Genomic DNA, 25,266 nt, shown 5'->3' with positions numbered 1-25,266 from the left:
CCATAGCAATCCCATATTAACCTGAGTTGCAAACTTATAGTGCACACTGAGCGGTCTGTATGTATTTATCCTTGCCTAGCTAAACGACTGTACTCATTAGTGTTCAAAATTTTTATTTGCAAAGAAGAGTCAATGGTTTTATTTATTATTGTGTTCATGCTCATTTAAAAAGGACTAATTTAAGTACATTCAGTTACTTTTGAGCAGTTTGGCCTAGTTGTATTTTAGTTTGTATGGTTATTGTCAGCATGATAACGTTTGCCTCTCAGGGACATTTTTTAGGCTCTCAGCCTAAATGGTTTTAACACCCCTGTTTAATTATATAATTTTGCTATATTGACATGCCTTAGGATATGTGTGAGTCAAATATGGTGTCGTTACCAGAATATAGTTATTATAGTTCATAAGGTTATTGTTAGGATATGATTAGTAGAACAAGTTGACATGTACAAGTTATAATTAGTTTAATGATACAAACGATGAAACAGTTCCTGTGATGCTACCTTGGAAAAGTCTCTCAGCCAATCAGATCCGAGAACCACAAGGAACTGTTTTATTATCCTATATGTATATACATTTGTTTGTTCAGCTGTCACTTTATATCTGGGTTGATCATTTGAAAAGTAGGCTGATCCTTTGAAAATATGTTTATTCAAGGGATAGTTCACCTAAAAATGAAAATTTTGTCATAATTTTCTGACTCTCATGTTGTTACAAACCTGTATAAATTTCTTTGTTTTGATGAACACAAAGGAAGATATTTTGAGAAATGTTTGTAACAAAATTGTTCTTGGACCTCATTTACTTCCATAGTATTCTTTTTTCCTACTATGAAAGTGAATGGGGTCCACGAATGGGAGTGAGTAAATGATGACAGAATTTTAATGTTTGGGTGAACTATCCCTTTCATGGGGTTTCATGAAACAAACCATTATTCGCTCACCATGATCCTGAAGAACAAGTTGATCAGGTTGGGCAGCATGTGTTGAATACATCTTCTACCTTTGCACAGCCATTAGTTAGCCTGACGTCTAGAGTCTAAAGTCTAGTGTAACTTTATTGACGTTACATTTGCATGGACAATAGAATTAAATGAAATTGTAGTTAGGAAGTAAGCACCAACAGATAACAGATGTGTATTTGGTTTGTCCTGCTGCATATCTTCTACACCGTCTTTCAAAGTGTACAGTATCAACGTATGTATCCTAGCAGGTGACGACAGCTGTACTTCTGTGAAGAGCCATACTTATTGATTCAATCATGATACACGCTCGAAGAGGTCAGTCATGTTTCTTTATCTTTTGATGTTCTGTACTCTAATACATGGGTGTACCACATTTGCTTGCTCGTAAGTGAAAAAGCCAATAGATATTGTTTGCTTTGCAAATTTGCTGTCCTCCCCTGTAAGTTCGTAGTCAAATTGCAATGGCTTTGAGAAGCAGGTAACAAACAAACTGATTCACTGATTTGACAATGAAGTTAAAACATATGAGCACAAACAATACTTTCAATATTGGGCTTGCTAACATGTGTGTGTATATATATATATATATGTATATGTATATAACAATATAAAAATAAATATGTTTTCACAGATAAACTGAGATTGTTTTTTGCTGTGATTTCCCTCATTATTATCACGAGTCTTGTCCTCAGACTCCTGCAAACTTTTGAATTTACACCACCAAATATAATGGGTAAGTAAATATAAGAAAATATAGACCATTCAGGTAAAGTAGACAATTTAATGCATTTATGAATATAAGGATTGCATTAACTCTTTGCATTAATTTATAAACCAGGCATCAATGTCCATATTAGTTTTGGAAAATCATGAATGATGTTCTGGATTTAAAAAACTTCTTGTATATTGCATATTTCCGTCCTTATAAAACAACTTGGTATTCAAACTATTTTCTTTGGTATTGTGCTAAGAGAGATCAGTGGGAGTGGAAAATCCTGTCGAATTGAAACCTGATCGTAACAATAATGGTACGTAAATACATGAGTTTAGTTTGAATCCTCATCACTAGTAGTAAACTATAAAGTGGTGTTTAAAACGCATTAAACTGTTTATTACAATTTGTGTTTTTAGGTCCCCGTGCTGGCAAGTGTGGCCTTGCAGCATCATGTCCTAGAAGTGGTTTTGCTTTTAAAATTGCCAGTGGAGCAACAAATGTTGTTGGACCACTAATATGCTTTGATGGGAAAATGTAAAGTCTCAGAGTCTTGAAATGTAAAATTTATATACTTTTCCTGGATTATTAAATGCATATACAGTAATCTGAATTTGTCGTTATGTCATTTTGTTTTAGGATTATTGAGAAAACAGTTGGTCATGGACGGCCCGGAATTACTATTGTGGTTATAAAAGGTAAGTGTGATGAGACACACAAAATAATTATTTCCCACGGAATTCCACATATAAAAATATTTATATACTTTTTCTTATTTTTTTTAAATAACATCAGAAACAACAGGTGAACTGATTAAAACGGGAACCTATAATATGTGGAACGGAGGTATGTTGTATTTTCTCAGTGTGTACAGTAGTTTACAATGGGACAGTTTACCGGACAGGGTTTAGGTTAATCCACGACTAGGCCTTAGTTATATTAAAATATTATACAACATAAAAAAACATGACTTGTGTGCATCTTAAGATGAAACAATGGCAATGATATATGGAAAGATATGTCAGTGCAACATGTTTTTAAATTAAGGCAGCTCAAACATGCATTTTAGTCTGGGACTACTAGGATAAGCCCTGTCCGGGATATTGTCCCATTATGTTATTTTATACTGTGTTAAGCAGTACATTGGTTTATAAATCAGCCTTCTGGAATACCATAGATTTGTATTTTTCTGACAGATGTTCGTGAGTTGATAGAATTTCTGAATTCAATCGAGGATGGTTCATTTGTTTTTATGGCTACTTTTGATGATCCAGCTACAAAGTAATGTACACATTTAATTAAACTTTTCCTGTAGTTCATGATTTGCATAAACACTTATAATATTTATTAAATCCTTTCAACAGACTTAATGAGGAAGCACGGAATATAATCGCAGAACTTGGGAGTGCTTATGTTTCAAAATTGGAATTCAGAGATAATTGGGTCTTTGTAGGAGGGAGGAAAACTATGATACAAGTCTCTTTTGAGCAGGTAAAACTATTCTCACATTATCTTTTAGAAATCCTTTGATTATTTAATAATGAATTGGTTTAACCATTCCCCTCAGCATCGGAAGAATGACAAGTCAACAAATAAGTATGGAGCCTGGCCAGAAATGATTGAGATGGAAGGTTGCATACCACGACTAGACTGATTTTCCCAGAAGTCTTGAATGTTTCTACTGCTTAAAGAACAAATGTCAATCACTAAACCCAGCTACAATATTTGCCATAACTGACCCACATATCTGATGTACAGTTTATATAAATACACAGATACAGTTTACATGTTTTGTAATAGCCTATCTCTGAGATGATGTCACTGTTTGTCCCATAACATAAAGTATAATATATGATATTTGAAAATATATAGTTACTGTATTAATAGAATTTATTTATATTCTGTAAGCATTGCCGTTTTTTATTTGTTTTCCTGTATCATTTATAAAACTCTACTTTTGTGTACCTTCGTGTCATATTTTTTGATTATTTGAGTGGAAAAGTACATGAAATATAACAATATGGCTGCATAAAAAAACAATAACAAGTATAGCTGCTTATAGATTTATAAAGGGTATTAAACTTGAATATAAAATATCTCTGACTGCATAGCTGCACACAGTAGGTGGCGATATTATGCACACTGAATACAAAAAAGGGAGGGGTAAAGTATGCGTAAACTCTGCGCAGCCTTGAGCGACAAAACACACGAAGCCACGCCCATCATTTCCCCCCAGCATGCTTAGCTTCAAGTCATGGACCAAAATGGTGAGCTACACGCTAATTAAACTGATTATCCTTAAACAGTTACACGTATTAAATACCCGTGATGTTTTCGAATGAAACACACATACGCGTTAATATTGTCGAAAGTCATGTTGTATATAAAACGCTAGTGAAAAATTGCAATAATCGCATTTGTTGATGTAGCCAGCTAGCCTGCGCTGCCATTAGTAAACAACTTACTGTTAGCGTGCTGCCCAGCAAGTGACAGGTTCACACAAACCTTTGAGTATTAGAGCTCCGGACAAATACTTTAACATTTTCATATCTGTTAGTTGCTATTTAAAGTGGTATAACTTACTATTAGCGTGCCGTTTCATTGAAGGCTGATCAAATGCTCTTCCCACTAAAGTCACTTCCTATGTCTGTCCATGTTTCATACTTTGTATTATTACATTGATCTGATTATGCATTGTATGCGTCCCGTGACAAAATATTGCGGTTGTCTTTGCAGAATAACAAGTTAGTTTGTTGTTAGTTTGTATTTTATGCATTGGGTTATAGGTTTGTCTTAATAATATTTGTATGTATTTATTTAGGTCGACTTAAAGTGCATTACTGGACATTTTATTAAAATGTATGTCTTCCCTGGGGATCAAACCTATGTCATTTGCGTTGCTAACTTTCAGTGTTTTACAAATTGTTACTAACAATTTTTCTAATTTATACATGCAAGCGAAGATGACACTAAAGTCCTGTTGATGCATTGGCAGACAATGACCTTCAAGGAACTGATGGTTCAGTGGCACTTGGAGGTCTTGATGTTCGCAGGCAGATCCCGATCAAGTTGCTGTCTAAACAGTCGATAAGAGGCAAACCAGCTGCCCGACCCCAGCGAACCACTACCAGACTGCACTCAAAAAGTGATGAAGGTTGGTTCTACTACAGTAAATGGTTGTGGATAAGATTTTAACTCATTCATATCTATTAGTAGCACTTATATGTTTACTGTTTTTCTATAGAGTCGTTCAGTTATAAACAGGATGAAAGGTTTGAGTGCAAATCTGGAGATGCTTACGGAAACCAGCGCAGATACCCTCAACCCATATTCTGGGATTATAAGGTGATGCATTTATTTATTCACATTTTTAGGTCATCATTTCATTGTTTGTTTTATTGTAAATAACACAAAGTGATACTCTCACGATTTCCTCAGCTGAATTTAGTAGGAGCAAAAGATGACACTCCGGTTCATTTTTGTGACAAATGTGGCCTGCCAATAAAGATCTATGGACGAATGGTAAGAGAGATTGTCAGTTGCGTCCTTATAGGCACAGTCACATTTACATTGCATTATGAGATTACTGAAGCAAGCAACTTGCTAATGGTCAATACTGCAGATTTATCTGTCAAATTCATTGCCACCATAAGTCTATGAGATAAAAATCTTCATTACACAGATTCCCAATGAGATTATTGAATAAAGCCTATGAAATATCACAGTGCAGTGATAAATGTGACCATGCCTAAAAGAAAGCTTTGCACTGTTGGAGAGATCTCATTGAAAACGTGAATTGTGATGTTTGTGTCTCTTTTTAATAGATTCCCTGTAAACATGTTTTCTGCTATGATTGTGCAGTACACTATGAGAAGAAATGTGACAAGACGTGCCCTGGGTAAGATTTCTCCTATTCAATTGCAACCCAACATTCAACAAATGTATATATAAAGAGCACAGATGCAAAAGCCTCTAAATGCAACCTCTGTCCAAAATGAGCTAAAGATATTAATCGGATGCTCTCGGCACAAAGTACATGGTAAACCCCACGCTGATTTTTCAGCAAGTCCTCAAAGTGCATGGAAAGCGAATGTGAAATGACCGAGTATCACATTTAAACTTGGGTTTGTGAGTACTTGGACCTGAATACAACACACATGTGGCAGCTACAAGCATCCCAGCTCTCCCTAATATGTGGTTCAGTTTCTTTAATTTTACATTTTCAAATCTGACAAGTGCAATATTTCTAGTTGCATCTTTAGTGATTTTGAAACTGTATACTTTATCTAGTCCTAAGAAGTGGATTTTTTTTAAAGTGGGGGTTTTTGCCAAAAAAAGTTTGTATGCACTTAGAGGGTTTTGCAGTGAAAGACAGTCCAATTCCATTCAGTCAAGTTAAATACCAATGAAATGACTACACTGACATTTGTGAAAATAAGACATTTTAATTACAGACCAATTTTTATTGCCATTAAAGTGTAATTACTAAGCCTAAATATAAGTGCCTGATTTATAAAAAAGGAAAACATGGCATGCACACTTTGAGTGTTTTGCATCTGAATTCTTCATTTATTGCATAATTAAAAATGTTGTGCAGGATTGATGTTGGAATCTAAAATCTTGGCATAACATATCAAAATGTAGCCATTTTTTGTTGAAATAAATTAGATTAAACATACGGTAAACCCAAAAATTAAAATTCTGCCATCATTTACTCAATCTCATGTTGTTGCCTATAAATTTCTTTGTTCTGATTGAAGATATTTTGAGGAATATATTTGTTACCATTCATGAGCCCCATTTACTTCCATAGTATTCTTTTATCCTACTATGGAAGTGAATAGGGCTCATGATCGGTTTGATTACAAACATTCCTTAAAATATATTCCTTTGTGTTCATCAAAACAAAGAAATTTATACAAGTTTGTAACAACAATATAGTGAAAAATTGACAGAATTTTCATTTTTTTTGTAACTATCCCTTTAAAAGCTAACAGAGTGAATTTAATTTCATATTGATTTTAAAATTACTTATATATTGCATTATCATGCAAAGATAGTCTCATGCTAGACATAGATCTGCTTAGATGTGACAGATCTTTCTTTATCTCCCAAAATAAATGGAAATCAGTGTAATAGTATATGTGTTTGTAATAAGTCCACTTCCCCTACTAAATCCTAAGTTCAGTTTCTCTCTCTACAGCTGCACGGATCCCGTCCAGCGCATCGAGCAGTGCCAGCGGGGTTCACTATACATGTGCAACATTGTGCAAGGCTGTAAACGTACCTACCTCTCACAGCGAGATCTACAGGCCCACATTAACCATCGCCACATGAGGGCCAGCAAATCTGGAAGCTCTCGGCCAGACCCGCTGCACCCAACCATGGCCTCAGATCCACAAGACCGCTTCCGGCTACCTCCACCACCCCACCTGACCAAGGGGCACCCTCTGCATCCTCCCCCTCTACACGATGCTTACAACCAGCCACTGCCAGTCTCACCCTCTTCTTCAGATCTGGGACCTTCCCAGCGGCCTCTTCCCCCGGAGACCTTCCGGATTTCCACCGTAACTACACGCACGCATAGCAACCTCATCACAGTGCCCATCCACGATGACTCTGGGAACCCCTCCCCCCGTGAGCCCCACCCACAGACGCCACCCGGTCCACCTCCACACCTTCACCCCGGTGACTATTCCAGCCAACCTGTGGTATCCCATCCGCACCACATAATGCCTCCCCCACAACAACCGCATTACGGGCCGCCGCCACCACCGCGCCCTCTCAACATCCCAATGCAACATCCACCCCAGGGCTCGGCCACACCTCACATGGTTTATAACCAAGCACCACCCATGTCAACAGCTCCCCCACCAATCACCCCTCCACCCGGACACATCATCAACCAAATGCCACCTTATATGAGTCATCCACCACCTGGTCCGATTCCCCAACATGGAGGTCCACCTCCTCCTCACCACTATAACCCAAACTCCATGCCACAGGACCAAGGCACTCTTAGCCCTCCGTTTACCCAACCAGGAGGTATGAGCCCAGGGATGTGGCCCAATCCGTGTGGCCCTCATCCACCTCGTATGCAGGGCCCTCCACCACAGGGACAGATGCCAGGGCCACACCACCCGGATCAGTCACGTTACAGACCATATTACCAGTAGCATCCTGCCCACATGTGTGTCAACTCTGTCACACAGATGAAGTGTTGATTGTGTCATCTACTGGATTAAGTAAACTGTCTGAGCATCACCATGTGTCTTTAATGATAACTATTTTGTATTTGTCCCTCTATCAGGGTGTTTCATTGAATATTAAAGAACTGAATAGTTGAAAAAAATGCAAACTAAGATCATTATTAACACAACAACTAAATTTTAAACATTTTAAATTATATTGTACCCAACAACTGCAATAAATGACACTTGATCATGTGGAATTTAATTTTTGGATTTTTGGCTTTCACTTTTTCATCCATAAACATTTGAATCATGTTAACTTTAATATTAGAAATTGTGGGTCAATGATATTTCTGTTGCTTTTTTGATCAAAATATCAACAATATCTGGAAAAATGTCCTTTGTGTTTGGTGCACATGCAGTGCTATGGGCTCCCCTAAGAGACATTTAAATCTGTATTGTCTATTAAAACTATCTAATATTGTATTTTAACGTGTAATTTTGTGTTCCACTAAGACAGTAAGAATAACCCATATCAGTTTTATCCTCAAGGGGGCGCACTTAATCAAGAGCTGTTGTAGATCATTATCATCATGCATTGTATGTAAATGTATGTAAACAAAATCCCATTCTATGCTACTTCGTATTGTGGTTTAACAAATCAAAGCAAGATTAATGCGAAATGCATTTTAAGTATGCTTAATATTTTTGCGACTGTAGTTATTCCTGTAACAACTGACATGAAAAACTTCTGTAGTATACTTTAGTATTGTACAGTACGATGTAGAAAATTGTAGTATATTATAGTAATAACTATTCATTGTCAGTGTTTATTATAGTATTCTGTAAGTATTTACTATAATGAATTGATAAACTCTAGTAAATACTTTGATAAATTTTAATATTTACTTTGGTAAGGTTCAAAAACATTATTGTATCTAGGAATTTTACTAGTTTTCTAGTAAATCCATACTACAGCATTTTTTTAATGTGGAAATAGGCCGAGTTAAAGTGAAAATGTATGTGGAGAATAATTGAATATTTACGTAAAGAAGTTGTTTATAGTGAAAATACCTACATTATTTAAATTGGATTTAAAACAAGACATTAAAACGAAAAAAAAAATACAGAAGGAAAAAAATGCGATCTTACAAGATGATGATGATATCAACTAAATATTTAAATATAAAAATTAAGTTTATAATGATATATAAAGTTGAGTTAATTGAATTAGATATGTTAAGTATTACAATAGTATTTTAAAACACCAAAAAGTACAGTGACAGGAAATCTAAGTTTAAAATATAAATATTTTATGTGTAAGTATGTAAGTGTTATAAATATATGATTGTTTGAATTTTTTAAGGATTGTAAAATGAAATCGTAAAACACTGCCAAAAATATAACCTGCTCCGTTCGAGCTCATTGGATATTTCAAAATCAGAATGCGCACATGAACCGGTCTATGCAAATGATTGTGGGCGGGGAGGGGCGGAGTCATGTTTCTCATTTAAACTTATCAGTGCAGTTCACTGTGATCCCCGCTCCTCTACCCAAACAAACATGCTTTGACCCAATATGCACTTTTACGTCACAGGAATGGTTGGGATTTTGCAGACTTTCTGGATTGTTTGGATGAATTGAGTCATGGAATTACCAATGATATGGATGTGCTTTGGATTACTTATTCATCATGTCCCAAAGTTTGGATGCTTAGATTTACATCTATGGGAAACCCTGCGACCCGGCGTGACATTGGCAAATGTATCAATCGGACCGGAATGGGTGTACAACATCGACAGACATCTAACACCGAAGTCTATCCGACTCGTTTTGGAGATAGAGAAAAGTAACGGGAGGATATCACTCGCGCGTAAAGTTGACTGCATGCGTTTTGAGGAAAATCCATCACCACTGTATGTGCGGATAAAATCACTGCTTTCTGAAAACTTCGTATTGGTTCATTTTAACACATTCGTGCATGGTCAGAACTGCTTTATTAAATACAAAAGAAAAAACCCTAATCCTGTTTATATGCATCTTCAGTATGGATACGAAACGTGTATTTCTTTGGACTCCTTTCATATAAACATCTATGAACATTTACCTTTATCCATGCGGACTGCACAAATGTCTCGTGGTAGGTGCGTGGAAAAAGACAAACATACTGACGCGAGCGCAAAACTCTGTTTGCCAAACACTGAGGTGAAATTATTTTGTTTAATAGCTAACTCTCAAAATAGCACATTACTTGTAGACGTCAAACTACATTTAAATAAAATACAAAATGATAAACAGCCCCTGGACTCGTGGGCTAAACGTCAAAAACGAAACGTGAACTCCGCACCTCAGTTTCAGCTGCCAAACTACCAAGTATCCGTGCCTGAGAACGAGCCCTCGGGAACGCGCGTCATTACGCTCAAAGCCTTTGACGCAGATGATGGAGACGCTGGTGTTGTTGAATACGATATGGAAGCCCTTTTTGACAGCAGATCTAACCATTTGTTTCAGATAAACCCTGAAACTGGTGGTATAACAACCCTGCAACCTTTAGACAGGGAGCTTAAAGATACCCACGTGTTCAAAGTTACTGCAACGGATATGGGCATCCCAAAAAGATCAGCAATCGCATATCTTACGATCACAGTGAGCGATACCAACGACCACTCGCCAGTCTTTGAACAGACTGAGTATAGAGTTAGCATTCGTGAAAATGTTGACGTGGGCTTTGAAGTCATAACCATTAGGGCTACCGATGGAGATGCACCCTCCAATGCCAATACAATTTATAAGATAGTCAATTATAATGAGATGAATTCGTCCTTTGAAATCGATCCCAGGAACGGGTTGGTCAAAACCAGAGTCAGTCCGGATCGAGAGTTCAAAACCCATTACAAGCTCATAGTTGAAGCCAACGACCAGGGCAAAGAGCCCGGTCCGCGCACCGCTACGGCGACGGTTCACATCTCTATAGAGGATGAGAATGATAATAACCCACAGTTTAGTGAGAAGAGATATTTAGTTCAGGTCCCAGAAAACATCGCTGTAAACTCGCAAGTGGCTGTGGTGAAGGCCACCGATAAAGATGCTGGAAACAATGCTAAAGTCCATTACAGCATCATTAGTGGGAATGTAAAGGGCCAGTTTTATATAAATTCCCCCACAGGAGTCATTGACGTTGTCAGCCCCCTAGATTATGAGATGATAAGGGAGTATACGCTCCGTGTGAAGGCACAAGATGGGGGGCGCCCCCCTAATATTGATGGGACAGGTATGGTGGTTATCCAAGTGGTGGATGTTAACGATAATTCCCCCATGTTTGTCAGCACACCCTTTCAAGCTTCAGTGTTAGAAAATGTTCCTGTTGGCTACTCCGTGATGCACATTCAAGCTATCGATGCTGATTCGGGCGACAATGCTCATTTGGAGTACAAGCTGACCGACACGTCACCCGGCTTTCCGTTCGTCATCAATAACAACACCGGGTGGATCACAGTTTGCTCTGAGCTTGACAGGGAAACTACTGAGTTTTATAGCTTTGGCGTAGAAGCAAGCGATCATGGGATTCCTACCATGTCATCCTCAGCTAGCGTTAGCATCTCTATACTGGATGTAAATGATAATGTCCCCACCTTCACGCAGCATCTATATAACCTAAAGGTTAACGAGGATGCTGTTGTGGGTACCAATGTGCTTACGGTCACAGCTATAGATAGAGATGTAAACAGTGTGGTGACATACCAGATATCAAATGGGAACACACGCAACAGGTTTGCCATCACTAGTCAGAGCGGAGCTGGGTTAATAACTTTAGCATTACCCCTGGACTACAAACAAGAACGTCAGTACGTCCTAACAATCACAGCTTCGGATGGTACGCGCCATGATACAGCTCAGGTGTACATTAACGTCACCGACGCCAACACTCATCGTCCCGTGTTTCAGAGTGCCAACTACCAGGTCTTAGTGAGCGAAGACCAGCCTGTTGGTTCCACTGTTGTTGTAATAAGTGCCACAGATGAGGACACTGGGGAAAACGCCCGTATCACTTACATGATGGAGGACAATGTGCCACAGTTCAAGATTGATCCTGATACTGGTGCCATTACAACTCAAATCGAGATCGACTATGAAGATCAGGCGTCCTACACGCTAGCCATCATCGCACGAGACAACGGCATTCCCCAGAAATCGGACACCACCTACGTGGAGATCATCGTTCTTGATGCTAACGACAATGCACCCAGGTTCCCCAGGGACATTTACCAGGGTAATGTATTTGAGGATGCACCGGTGTACACCAGTGTGCTCCAGGTCTCTGCTTCAGACCGTGACTCTGGCCCTAATGGTAGACTAAGCTACACTTTTCAGGGAGGCGATGATGGAGAGGGGGACTTCTTTATTGAGCCTTATTCTGGGATCATCAGAACGGCCCGGAAGCTAGACAGGGAAAATGTAGCGGCCTATAGCCTCAAGGCTTTTGCGGTTGACAAAGGTGTTCCCCCTTTGAAAGCTGCTGTGGACATCCATGTGTCCGTGCTGGACATAAACGACAATGCTCCGGTGTTCGAGAAGGATGAGCTGTATATTTACGTAGAGGAAAATAGTGCAGTAGGCTCCACTTTGGCCCGTATAAGTGCTACGGACCCAGATGAAGGGACTAACGCCCAGATCCTCTACCAGATTGTTGAAGGCAATATCCCTGAGGTCTTTCAGCTTGACATCTTCAGCGGAGATCTTATTGCCCTTACCGACCTAGACTACGAGACCAAGATGGAGTACATAATAGTGGTCCAGGCCACCTCCGCCCCACTTGTCAGTCGGGCCACCGTACATGTCCTCCTAGTTGACGTCAATGACAACGACCCCCTGCTGCAAGACTTTGAGATAATTTTCAACAATTATATCACCAATAAGTCCAACAGCTTTCCCACAGGAGTCATCGGAAAGGTTCCTGCACGCGATCCAGATGTGTCTGATAAGCTCCTCTACACATTTGTTGAGGGGAATGAGCTTAATCTCCTTATTCTTAACCAAAATACTGGGGAACTTAAGTTGAGCAAGGACCTGGATAACAACAGGCCTCTTGAGGCCACAATGAGAGTGACAGTTTCAGGTGAGAGTCGCATTCTAATGATACCACGTGTAAGTTTTTGGCAATATATATGTAGTAGTTTAAGATTTTTTTCTACATCTGCTTTGCTGGTTGCCTGCAACAGTATAAAAGGATTTGTGTGGGCATTATTTTCCCCACCGTGATAATTGCTTTCTTTAAAGTGTTTAGTGGTGATCTGTTTACTTGTGGGATCTCAAGTGTGTCAATCTTTGAATTTATTTTTATAGCCTCACTGTGTCTCTGCTTTTGCACGTTTGTTGACGCTCCCTAGTGAGCTTATCCATGGTAACAATTATCATGCTTAAAGTGATTTTAAGACTTTGCTGTGTTGTCTGCAGCATGGTGATATGATATTTTTGAGAAGCTATCCTACAGGTCATATTAGGAGTTTAACTGTCACAGATATGAGACAAATACCGTGGATTGGCAGTAGAAGTGATTGGATATCTAAATCAGTTTCTTCCCAGCTATTTTCAAATTAACTTTTGTTCACCCTAAGTCCAGAAGTTCTGTCACTACTCACTAACATCCATCGTGTAGTAACATGAATTTAAGTTAATGAACCCTTTTCTTTTGGAGAAATTAAACCTCTTACCTGTCAGGGTTGTTAGTTTCACATACATTTTCCCAGGAGCCAAGCTTACTGGATGTCCATATTAGACAGTGACTGATCATGTGTCAAAGTGGGCTTCAATTTGACATGTGATTTTTCTAGTTAGTCTTTGTTCCCAAGCTGTAACTTGCCTCTTGGTTATAAAATGAATCAAAAAGGTAAAATTATGTTTATCTATGGGAAATCCATATATAGGCTTCAAACCATGTTACAAGTCCCAACAGGACATCACGTGATACTGGGATTAGAGCTGTCCATGAAGCGATGGCTTTTCATTGAGTCACAGCGATAAAACTTGTTTGTCTTGTATAGAATGTCAAAATTGACAAGAAAATGTTGGGGATTATTTGAAGATCCTTTAAAACTCCTGTGTACACCGATACAACTTCAGATCTTTGGTGCTGATTTGATTACTATTGTTGTTGGTCGTGATGTGGATCTCACAGCTTACAGAACCAACATCTTCTTCCTTTCATGTGGTTCTCTTAAGTTTTCATACTTTCCGGCATTTGATTTGGTGAAATTCCATGTGCCTAGTGTGAGTAATGTGAGAGACGCATAACTTCATGGTAAAGCTGCATGACAGCGGAGGGAGGACACAAACATTACTCACGTCTGAGGTTTGCATGAAGTCTTGTTCATTGTTAGTTCTGCAAGGTTTCTGGAAAGCTACACCCGCCCTCATTAAAATATTATTAAACCACAATCATTATAGAGCAAAAACTTAATAAACACTAAATGTTCCTCCATGGTTTAAACGTTGTGGACATCTGAAAAGTGCTAAATTTAGAGCTACAACACTTTTCTAAAAGCTATCTTCTGTGTTTCCATTAAATATTTTGCACAAAACTTGAGTATTATTTTCTAAATGTCAACAAAAAACTATTGCTTAATGACATTATTTCCATTAATGGATATTATGTGACTAAAACATAATTTTGTTGGGTGTGTTCGACTTCAAACTGCCCAGTGCAGACCGACTTGCGGATAGCATCAAAATACAGTGAGAGCGACTCAAAAGCATGTAGAGCAGTCGACTCCTGATGTAATATTTTGATGTCATGCGCTTTGACGGACCGTTCTTGTGATGCCACATGAAATAGAACACACCTCTTCTGTCTTGTCCTCCAATCAAACATACCTAGCCATATTTAAAGACTGATCATGTGACTTCTGGTTACTTGTAAATGCAAAAAAAAATGTTTGCGATATATGAGAGTTTATGAGAAATTGCCACCTATCCATTCACTCTGTAAACAAAAGGTGCTAAATAGCACTAAAAGTGGTTAATTGGCTTGTAATCATAGGGGAACCATTTTAAGTGCCATATAGCACCTGTGTAGAACCATATTGTGCTATATAGAACCATATCTGGTGCTGTAGTGGTGCTATCACCCTCGGATGGTTCTTCATAGGTGCTTTATAGGTGCTATATAGCATTAAAAATGGTTCCCCTATGATTACAAGGTTTTAGTGCGATTTTTTCGACTTGCGCAGTTTGAACTGTAATGGAAACGCAACTACTTGCAATATTTTTATCACCATGATTTTATGCGCATGTTGAAGTATCAAAGCGAGTGATGGAAATGTCAAATTTTGAATACATTTTGAATTTCTTAATTTGCCAAAAAGTTTTTATGCTCGCTTCTTGACTTACCGTATGCAAAAAAAGAGTAAATGGGGTCGCACACCAGACGTGCGTTGTGCCACGTTCGGTCTAGGACAACTCGGAGGTATCGTACATCGGAAGTGCACATTAAATAGCGCAAGCTAGTCAGATAGCTTCTACTTCTAAATGCAAAATATAGCAGCCAATGTTAATCATTAATGATTTGGGACAAATATGATGTTATTTAATGTTAAACTATGTGAGTGGCACTCTGTGGCGCGACAGGGATTTGAGCAACTTCCTGAGGCGTATACTCATAGAAACCAATGTGTTTGATTTTTTTAGAACGGCGCCGAGCTGAGCTGCGCGTCCGGTGTGCGACCCCCTTAAATGCGAATAATGGGAGATGGAAACGCATCTGCCAAATATATTCTGACGTAGCGAACATTTAACCCACCTGACTGATTGTCTAGCTGTATCAGCTGATTGTTCGACTTCGCCAAAAGAAACGACAGGTGGATGACGTCAAAGTACTGCGAGTTCGATTCGAGAAATCATATGGAGAAGTCTTATTTCAACTAGCTCACGTGGTACTTTGACGTCATCCGCTTGATGTTTTTTTCCCGCGCTGACTACATGCAGTCCTGTCTCCATTTTCCAAGTGTGCCTTTTTTGTTTACTGTTAGTTACTAGGTTACCAATACCACCATCATTCGCTCAGACAACTTAACGGAAACGCACCTAATTCGCATTTGTTTGTTTTTAGCAAATTTTGACAATATGCACTTCACGTTGGAATGGAAACCCAGCTCATGTTAATCTGAGTTTTTTTACACTTGACTTCCAGAAGGTTTCTAAATCAGTCAGCCATTGCCATTTAAACTTTTCTTTCACATTTATCCTAAAATGCTCCAGTGAACATAAGCACAATTGTGACCCTGTCGGTGAAAAGACTGCTAAAGTCATTTTTTTTGTGTGATTTACATAAAATTGTGTTGCCATTTTAGACAAGTTTTTTGTAGAGATGTTCAGACCCAAATCATTTACTGTAGTGTTTCTTGGTCTTTAGAGCATCTGTAAATGTGTGGTTGTCCATTACTCGGTGTTGTAACCTGTACCTAAGACAAGAATGTGTTAATACACATAATACACCCTCTGTAGTGCTATATACTTAGCGAATGTTACTCTCCAAACTTGACTCACCTCCATGGTTGCGTACATCTATATAACATCACACAGAGATAATCTCATGAGCCGTATCTGGAATGCAATTGAATTTGAGTGATAATGGGAGTGAGTTACTAAAAAGGCCATCTGTGCTTAATTCTTCATCTTCTGAACTTTTCCTCTATAGTTTAATGTCAGAGGTAGGGCGCCTCGCATAATCCCTGATCTTTTTATCTTTATCTTTTGAACCTGACGCATTTCATTCATCCCATCTAAGTGAAGTCTCCCGCCACGGCTGATGCAAAGCATGTGTCATCTGCGCATTTGTCATATTAATGGCAGTGCATATTTCTTCATTCCCGCAGCTACATATCGGTCAAATCACTTGTAATGCTAACTCACTAGTGGTCAACGCCAGAGCTGAGTTTAGCAAGCTCAGAATCCAGATCCTCTGGTAATGCAACTGAGGCATCCCATTAGAGTTCCCCTATGGGCGTCCTCTGAAGGAAGTCTGGGAAAAAGAGTTTTGAAAAGCTCTGGCTCTCCGCCGTCGTTGCCATGGTGAAGAGGAACCATTATGCAGCTCTTAAGAGTTTCACGGCAAGCCGGGGGTTGAAGCACGGGCTCCTTTTGTGAAGTGGGGTGAGACGAGGGGGTGAAATGTGGGGGGCTTCTTAAATTCGAGGAGGGGAGAGACATTGTTCACATGCAGATTTCTGTCACTGAAGAAAAAGCTGTTTGTGTGTTGAGATCTTATAGGAAGAACATAGTTGGGCCCTTTTGGTTAAACAGCAGAGATCAGATGTGGATCATTCTGAATGCAACCGGAAAACTTGTCACTCATGCATGATTTGTTCACTGTGAAAATTAAACAATATTCCCGAACACATTTTGATAGATTTGAACAGATTTTTAGACAATGTATGGTAATAATTGCAGAGTTAAATTACAGTACTTATAAATGAGGCTTAGCTGTAACATTATTCAAGAGCTGCTTTTAATTTTCAGGCACAAGCGGTTGCCATTGGACACCTAAGACTATTTAACAAAGACTCAGGAATGAGTATGAAGGTTTTCACTAGCGTGCATGGGTACAAAGGGCAAATTTGGCATTATCTTCTCTAGACCTAAAGCCTCTGAATTATTCGCCTAAGACCTACAATGAAATAATTCAATTCAAATCAGTAAAGCTTTGAAAAGGAAATTCTAAAAAAAATTTAAAGCACCATAACATATTAAAGGTGGGGTGCATGATATCTGAAAGTGAATGTTGATATTTGAAATTACCTAACAACCACTCCCCTACCCCAATAGAATCTGGACCTTGTTTTGATAGACCCGTTCCACACATACGCAACCCAGGCAACGATGTCGGTTAGTAGAGACGCCCCTTACTGATGATTGGCTACAAGTGTGTTTTGGTACTCGGCCCGACCCCAGTTTTCCAAAATGTTTTTCAAAAATCATGCACCCTCAAGTTGTTCAAACTTGTATAAATGTCATTGTTCTGCTCAACACAAATAAACATATTTTAAAAAATATTTGTCAATGTTTGTGGGGCACTATTGACTTCCATAATATATATTTTTTCCTATGGAAGTCAATAGTGCCCCAAATCTGTTTGGTTACAAACATACTTCAAAGTATCATAATAAGAGAAGCATCATTTTTGGGAGAGCTATTATGCCATATTTATGTTTTAGGACAAGCTCAAGGAGCATCTAAATGTAGAAATAAGTGTCCAACATTCATGTTCTGTCAAACAATATGTTGCATAGTAAAAAGGCAGTAGGGAGTACCTCCGTGCTTATATTGCTACACTTGCAAATCCAGGCTTTAAGCCTATGCTGTATCAATATTTTACATTAATGCTTCAGACTCTTCAATACTAAGGCATTGTAGAAGCACTTTCATGTCTCTTGGCCTTGGGCAAAGTTAATGGCAAAACCCATGAAATCCACACCTCTAGCAAAGGCTTTATCCTCTGTTTTGCGTTACCCCTCTGCTTGGAGGGATCAAAGCAGAGCATCACAAATGATGTTAACAATAATTGCAACAAATTCACGAAGACCGGCTGAGGTGTGGTCTCCATTATCAGGCACTTACTCGGTGGAGAGATGCTTTGTTCATTAACTTTTCAGAGCAACCTACCACATTCCACGCAAGCCATGCCAGGGAAAAAGCTTTCATGGGACCAAGAAAGGAATGCAAGGGAGGATAGATGAGAGAGAAACATCCAAGTTACAAACAATCAATCAAAGAAACTATTTGAGCTAAAAGCTGGACACAGTGTTAGTCATGGTGGTCTTTGACTTATCATAAATAAATCTTAAATGATTTGATTTAAATTTTAATCACATTTTTTGTCACAGATGCTGTTGATAGCACTTGTATGTTTATTTTATTTTTAGAAAAAGTTGTGAATATTACCATTAGGAAAGTTAGTCAACTCATCTTTTAAGTTTTTCAAAAAGTTTCTATTGTTTGTGCTCAGTAGCTCCTCTCTCAGCTGGGTCTGTTGTGTGATGGGCAGCCATTCATTGGCTCGGCTTTGTACATATTTGGGACAGACGTCAGCCCTGATGTTGCCGTGGTCACTGCCAGTGAAGCAAGCTATGGGTCTTGGTGTTAACTAACTGATGGTTTTAGATGGATCTTGGCAACTTTCTGTCATCTCTGTTACTGTTGTGCCAGCCAACTGCCAATCAGCTGACAAAGTCAATGTTCCCACATGCTTTTAGGGAAGAATTTAAGCATGAATGAATAAAAAGAGACAAACAGTTCTGATGCCTTTTGTGTTTTTGCATTTGGTTTTGTCCATTAATTCCACTTTGATTTTAAAGAGATTGTTCACCCAAAAATAGCCTTTCAGTTCTGTCAGCATTGAACAAAAAAAGTAGTTTCATCACAGTTAAACTTCTCTGTCCAATGGCACAATCTGAATGAATTTGTATGATATCATTTGTCTGTTTTGCATTTGGCAGACACTTTTATGCAGAGCAACTTACAGTGCATTACAAGGTATACATTTTTTATCAGGATGTTGAAGTTTGAACTCATGATCTTAAGGAGCATGAGCTGTTTGCTTCATGCCTTCCACATGTGAGTTAATAACCAGACAACTGATGTCAAAATTATTTACAGGACAGATTAACACTTAATCTCTAAATCTCCCACTATTAGTTTGCAGGGGAGTGAGTGTACATATATTTTATGAAGTGTCATTATTGCACTGCCCATTAACTTCAGACATGCCAACCTGATCTTACAGGAAGACTCTTTTAAGAAGCGGCATTTTTGTATGAATTCCTACAGTATGATGTGAATGGTGCAAGAAAAGCTAGAAATGAATGAAGCCCTTCCCTTAAAACAGACTGATCTCACGGAAAGTTGTGTTATAGTCACGCAAAATTTGATCAATTTGCACAAATTCAGCATTTTTTCATGCATTGAGCACGAATGTCTTTTTTGTGACACTTGCATTTCTATAAATAGTTTTTCGTGTGTGTTGCACGACTTTCTTTTTTTTTTGTTTCATTTAGTATGTAGTTTTTTTTCATTATTTTTTCCTATTTAATTCAATTTTATTTATATAGCGCTTTTCACAATTGGTAATTGTTTTAAAGCAGCTTTACATTAATAAAAGCAGGGGAAAACACAGAAAAATCGACAGACAATATAAGTATCAAAATACAGCGGCTATGAATAAACTTTACAAGCGAGCATATTAACTCTTTCACCGCCAGCGTTTAAAAAAAAAAGTTGCCAGCCAGCGCCAGCGTTTTTCATGATTTTCACCAAAGTTTAATGCCTTCCAGAAAATGTTCTTCTTTAAATATATAAACATACAATATACCAAATGAAAGAACAGACCCTCTGCTTTCAAACAATAAAAAAAATTATAAAATTATAAACACATTTTGAGCAAAAAGCAGAGATAATTCAATTTTTGTGACGGACTTTTCATAGAGATCCCATTCAGAGCGATCTTTAAAACAGACACGTACATGCAGCCGCTTGCCATAGGGCAATACTTCCGGGTTTAACAAGTTGCGGAAGGGCGCCACCTGGTGGATAATAGCGGTATTGCGGAAAGACGGAAAATCTCGTCATTGGCGGGGAAGCGTTTTCTCTTAATTGACGAGATATCTCGTCAATGGCGGTGAAAGAGTTAATAATGTCTCATATACAAGAGAGTGCTAAGTTAAGCCAATCTCGGCTGACTCCCTGGGGTTGAAAAACCCCCTAGGAGAAATACCTCCTGACTTTTTAGCCTAGGAGGAACAAACAGTCCTAGGAGGGAAAAAACCCTTTGGAGATATACATATATATTGACTGTATATATATATTTATATGGGATGTTAACGGTATGTAAACAGATAAGGAGATTAAACAGGTTCCGTCGGTGGTCGTTGGTCCAGCATCGGCTGGGCATCACGTTGAAGGACGGCCAGTACATAAGGGGTGTGTTGACCTCCACGGCAGACGGAACTGGGTCTGTTTGTCTCAATGTTCGAGGACGAGACCGGGAGAGAGAAACAAAATCCTATTAGCGTAGGGGCTGTTCGCATGTAATGCAAGTGTCACACAGTGTTGTGTTTTAATATATGCTCCGTTCCAGAAAGGCTAGCTATTGCGGCATTAGTATATTACCCAGACGAGTTATGTGAATGCTTTGTTACGTACAGGGTTACTATTGCAAGATAAGTACATTTACTAGACAAATAATGTGAATGCTATTTTCTTACCATTGTCGCTTGGGGTTGGGGTTAGAATCACATTCTGTTACATTTTTAGACATCCAAATCCCCAACTCGAACACCAGCTCCAAGCAAGAATAGTTTTAAAAGCATAAGAAAAACAGTAGAAACCAGTGTATAAAAGTACATCCTTACCCAAACCACAAATCTAACATCAACCCCAAGGGACAATGATTTAAAAATAAGAAAAAAAAAGAAAACAATACATAAAATGACATGAAAAAGAAAGCCATGCCACGGACACGAGAAACTATTTATAGACATTTGTGCGAGTGTCACGAAAAAGACATTCGTGCTCAAGGCACGTAAAAAAGCTGAATTTTGTGCCATGGACACAAATAAATTGATACAATTTTGCGTGACTACACAATTTGACTTTGCGTGAGATCATGTTGCATAAACCTAACGTCACCAGGGTGAAAGCAGATTGTATTAAAACATACAAATGAGATCATATGAATTGATACAAATTATAGCCATCTCTTAAAATAGTAATAAATTGCGATGAGATTGTGTTAGATATACACCGTACCAAAAAACTGCTCTGTTTGGATTTGTTTTCAGATTGTGGAGTGTTTAAAAACAAAACTAACCTTGAGACTTTGGCTTTACACACTTTCGCTATAAACATTGTTACAGCTCAATGGTCATGTAAAGAAGTGTCTTGCCAAGTAAAACTGTGAAGATTTTGACATTGTTCACCTTGCTGGCATGACAATGGTGCTAAGCAATTATTAACTTATAAAAATGATGGAAGTTTTGCTTTGCTTTTATGTGCTGCAAACTTAGTTTGGCTTAGTTATTACACTAGACCACTCACACTTTTGTAATGTACAAGAGATAGTTCACCTCAAAATTTAAATTATGTCATCATTTAATCATCCTTAGGTTGTTACAAACATGTATTAAAAAAAATTGTACTGAAAAATAAGGGATATTTGTAATCAAGCAGGAGCACCATTATACTCGATAGTATAAAAAATACTATAAAAGTCAATTGTGCTCATTGCTTGACATCTGGTTTGTAAGCTTTTTACTGGAGGGTTTCCAAGATCATACCTGCAGACTGTTTTGTGTGTGTTTGACAGCTATAAAATGAAAACTAAATAAAACTTTCTTTAGCACTGCCTGGTTCTCAACTGGTGGGCCAAAACTATTTAAGAATCACCGTTTTGTACTGGTGAGAGATTGTTTAGTAAAGATGCAAAGTGCATTAATCGATTTCCATCTGACTTCGATCTTCTGTGTTTGTTTTGCTTCAGCAGCATTTTTTTTTAAGAGAATCAACAGAGAGGAAAACAAAGACTAACTTAATGCATTTTAGAGGGGCCATAAAGTATAAGGTAAAGATTTTATTGCACACCTCATTAAAAAAGCAACACTTACCGCAAACATTACTGCCCTCCTAAGTTTAGCTGGGATCGGATTGTTCTAATGGAATGACTTGGCTAATGTACTAACAGATTTGGAAGAGAAATAGTTAATGGGATTATTCAGCATTATCAACACAATGAAGCAGCCTGTTCCCCGTGTAGAAACTGTTTATTTGTGACAGACTTCAAAAATACAGTAACCTATGTGTCAAATATACAGAAGAATTTGTAAGATTTACACCTTTTTTATCCATAAAAATTTGTGTGTTTGTGTAAACTCATAAAGATTAAGGTTCCTAAAGCATCTTACATCCACAGAACCTTTGTTTTCTGTTCTTCTATGGCATTGCTGCGAAGAACCCTCATGGTGTCTGTATGTACACTGCCAGTCGATAGGATGACGTACTTTTGTAAGCAAAACCCGGAAGCGAGTTGGCATTTTAGCCCTTCCGGTTCCATCGTCCCGAAGTCAATGGGATTTTTGAATGGGGTTTTGGTTAAACTGCTTAAAAAAGATATTGGCCCTAGATATTTTCACATCTTATTCTACGACATAAAACACACCAGTAACCTCACTCATAAATTTTTAAAGCTTTAAAGGCGCTCTAAGCGAATTGACGTGTTTTAGACCATAAAACATTTTTGTTACATACCGGAAACATCTCCTCACTATCTGCTTGCTGCCTGTCCGCTGATCAAACTGTAAAAAAACGCGATCTCTGTAGACAGCCCAGGCTTCACAAACGGCAATATCGACATAGTGGCCAAACCTAGCAGCACAAAACAAAACAAAGTATTCCAGCCAATAAACGACAAAAAGGATTTGGGGGTGGGGGTTGGGCGCGTTCATGAAAGCACGGAAGGGAGGGGGAGGAGTTAGCTACGCTCCGTCTGTTTGAAAACAGTTCAAACGTCAACAATAACTAACGTCTCGCAGATTCGCTTAGAGAGCCTTTAAAGTGTCTTAAAAAGAGCAGTTACTAACAAGTATCTACACGGGACTACAGACTTTTTGGAGACTTTAAACGTCGTCACGCATGAAACAACGCAACGTGCACAATTCCCATAAAGATTCATCCACAGAGTATTTCCTTATGAGAAAATATGTTTTTATGTGTTTAAAGTGCATCTATTTCATTGCTAAAACACAGCGTAATATTTTGTGTATTTGGTATAATATAATGTGTTCGCGTGGTTTAGGGTTCAAAAAACACATTATTTTCCACATATCATAAATTTTTGTAGCTCCAGATTTCACTCTTTTTTCCTGAAACGCACAAATTTGAAAAGCTCTGTGTCTCTGATTGGCCAGCTAATCTGTACGTTGTGATTGGCCTGAATACCTCTGACGTCAGCTGGAAATGTGACGCTCCTTGCCATGTTTAAAAGATTCGGTAACAATGCAATGCTAGCAGGAGTTAACACCAAGCGTGCCGCACAAGCCCTGAAAAGTGAAGCCAAAACGTCTCGATCGCCCCCCAGTGACTGGTCCCAGTATAGGTCATAAACTCCCGCCTCCCCATGTTATTCAATGGGACTTGAGACCAACTAAAAAAATTAATTACACTTCAATTATCTTTTTTCCGAAGCTGGTTTCTGTCATTTACTGTAGTTTTTATCACGCTGATGTAAATTCAAATGTTTGTTTTTAAAAGAGGTTTGTGTTTGGTCAGTTATTTAATGATATAAAAACGGTGGTGTCACGTCATGATTGACAGCTGTGATATCGTGTGATATGCGCATTCTACGAGAGCGAGGGCATGGTTTTGATTTCGCGGCTTCACTTCCTGCCAACTACTGCGCATGACTGGTCCTGAAATCGCTACTGCGCAGACTCAAGACCCAAGATGTCAGCGCCGTATTGGGACACTGGCGGCTTCACTTTTCACCAATGATAGAGAGCGAACAGGCGTCGTCCATCTTTTTTTACAGTCTATGGTTAACACACAGGCTGTAAGTCCGAAGCGGAAGGAATTTTGATAATGTTGGTCTTGTCTACATCACCAATCCCAGGAAGTAAACTGTTGCCTACAATCCGTGTATTTGTTGTAGTCCAAGAAAAGAGATTTACATTGAAGATGATAACTTGCGTCTGCGTTTACTTTGCGGTTTGTAGGCTACCTTTTGCATATTGCTAACATGAACTAATACACACTTACACACCAAAGAAAATGTAAAATCGTGAATCGGATAATTGGTGCTCTTAAATAAAGTTTGAAAGAAATGGAAGCTTGGTGGCGATTACGTCAATTTCAAGAGACTGTGGTGTAGTTCACTAGAGTTAGCTTTTAAATTCTAGTATACGCATTTAGCTTAAGAAATCATGGAAATTGTGTTTATCTGTGAAGATTATCTTGTTGAACAATTTTAAAATGAGTAAGCATCATAAACGTTTGTTAAACGCAGAGCTTATTTCTTGCAATAATCCAAAAATCTTTTGGAAAATGAATGGGCTTTTTTTAAGGGAACCAGTGTCCTGCTTACCTCCGTGTTGGCCTACAAAAATCATACAACGTCATCCCTATGGCACTCTATTCTAAAATTATAATAACCTTAGCAAAACTAGAAATAAGACATGGTGAGACTTAGCAAAATGTTGCTTTTAATATTTTGTGCACATACTGTAATCATCTTTAATTCATCCTTTATATGGACAATTATAAAATAAATGTATATGATTGCATCTGTGCTTGTAAACACATTTGTGTGTATGCGTGCAGGAGGATAAATGTTTTGTTGTGTCTGTGACTGCGTGTCTGGC

General features: G+C 38.4%; 3 protein-coding genes across 4 annotated transcripts in view; all 3 read left to right on the top strand.

Annotated features, from left to right (window-relative positions):
* The first annotated feature begins 875 nt into the window (after positions 1–875).
* Positions 876–3,638, top strand: LOC135781415 (protein FAM3C). Its single transcript, XM_065291879.2, has 9 exons — positions 876–1,279; positions 1,596–1,697; positions 1,936–1,992; positions 2,096–2,213; positions 2,316–2,374; positions 2,472–2,522; positions 2,873–2,957; positions 3,041–3,167; positions 3,244–3,638. Exons 1-9 carry the CDS (start codon positions 1,261–1,263, stop codon positions 3,328–3,330), a joined length of 705 nt encoding a protein of 234 aa, XP_065147951.1. The 5' UTR covers positions 876–1,260; the 3' UTR covers positions 3,331–3,638.
* A 234-nt stretch (positions 3,639–3,872) lies between these two features.
* On the top strand, positions 3,873–7,861 carry LOC135781416 (E3 ubiquitin-protein ligase Hakai). 2 transcript variants are annotated; one of them, XM_065291882.1, is made up of 6 exons: positions 3,873–3,943; positions 4,672–4,830; positions 4,921–5,021; positions 5,115–5,198; positions 5,501–5,574; positions 6,880–7,861. In XM_065291882.1, exons 1-6 carry the CDS (start codon positions 3,931–3,933, stop codon positions 7,850–7,852), a joined length of 1,404 nt encoding a protein of 467 aa, XP_065147954.1. In that variant the 5' UTR covers positions 3,873–3,930; the 3' UTR covers positions 7,853–7,861. The 2 variants fall into 2 exon arrangements, with proteins under 2 accessions (XP_065147954.1, XP_065147953.1); XM_065291881.1 differs by having other exon boundaries at positions 6,865–7,861.
* Positions 7,862–9,415: 1,554 nt separating this feature from the next.
* Positions 9,416–25,266, top strand: part of celsr1b (cadherin EGF LAG seven-pass G-type receptor 1b) — a 64,103-nt gene continuing 48,252 nt past the window's right edge. Inside the window, exon 1 of the mRNA XM_065291883.2 lies at positions 9,416–12,983. Within this exon, the coding sequence (XP_065147955.1) occupies positions 9,515–12,983 (3,469 nt within the window). The 5' untranslated portion in view covers positions 9,416–9,514. The remainder of the gene's footprint in view (positions 12,984–25,266) is intronic.

The sequence above is a fragment of the Paramisgurnus dabryanus genome, chromosome 23 (assembly GCF_030506205.2).
Source record: "Paramisgurnus dabryanus chromosome 23, PD_genome_1.1, whole genome shotgun sequence".
Lineage (NCBI taxonomy): Eukaryota > Metazoa > Chordata > Actinopteri > Cypriniformes > Cobitidae > Paramisgurnus > Paramisgurnus dabryanus.
This window is presented reverse-complemented; position numbering and strand designations above follow the sequence as displayed.

What these genes read in the sequence shown, in the direction of transcription:
- LOC135781415 (XM_065291879.2), top strand. An exon ending in ACCTGATCGTAACAATAATG is followed by an intron (nt 1,993 to 2,095) that starts GTACGTAAATAC and finishes TTGTGTTTTTAG; the next exon opens with GTCCCCGTGCTGGCAAGTGT. An exon ending in TACAAGTCTCTTTTGAGCAG is followed by an intron (nt 3,168 to 3,243) that starts GTAAAACTATTC and finishes CATTCCCCTCAG; the next exon opens with CATCGGAAGAATGACAAGTC.
- LOC135781416 (XM_065291881.1), top strand. An exon ending in GCACTCAAAAAGTGATGAAG is followed by an intron (nt 4,831 to 4,920) that starts GTTGGTTCTACT and finishes GTTTTTCTATAG; the next exon opens with AGTCGTTCAGTTATAAACAG. An exon ending in TGTGACAAGACGTGCCCTGG is followed by an intron (nt 5,575 to 6,864) that starts GTAAGATTTCTC and finishes TCCTAAGTTCAG; the next exon opens with TTTCTCTCTCTACAGCTGCA.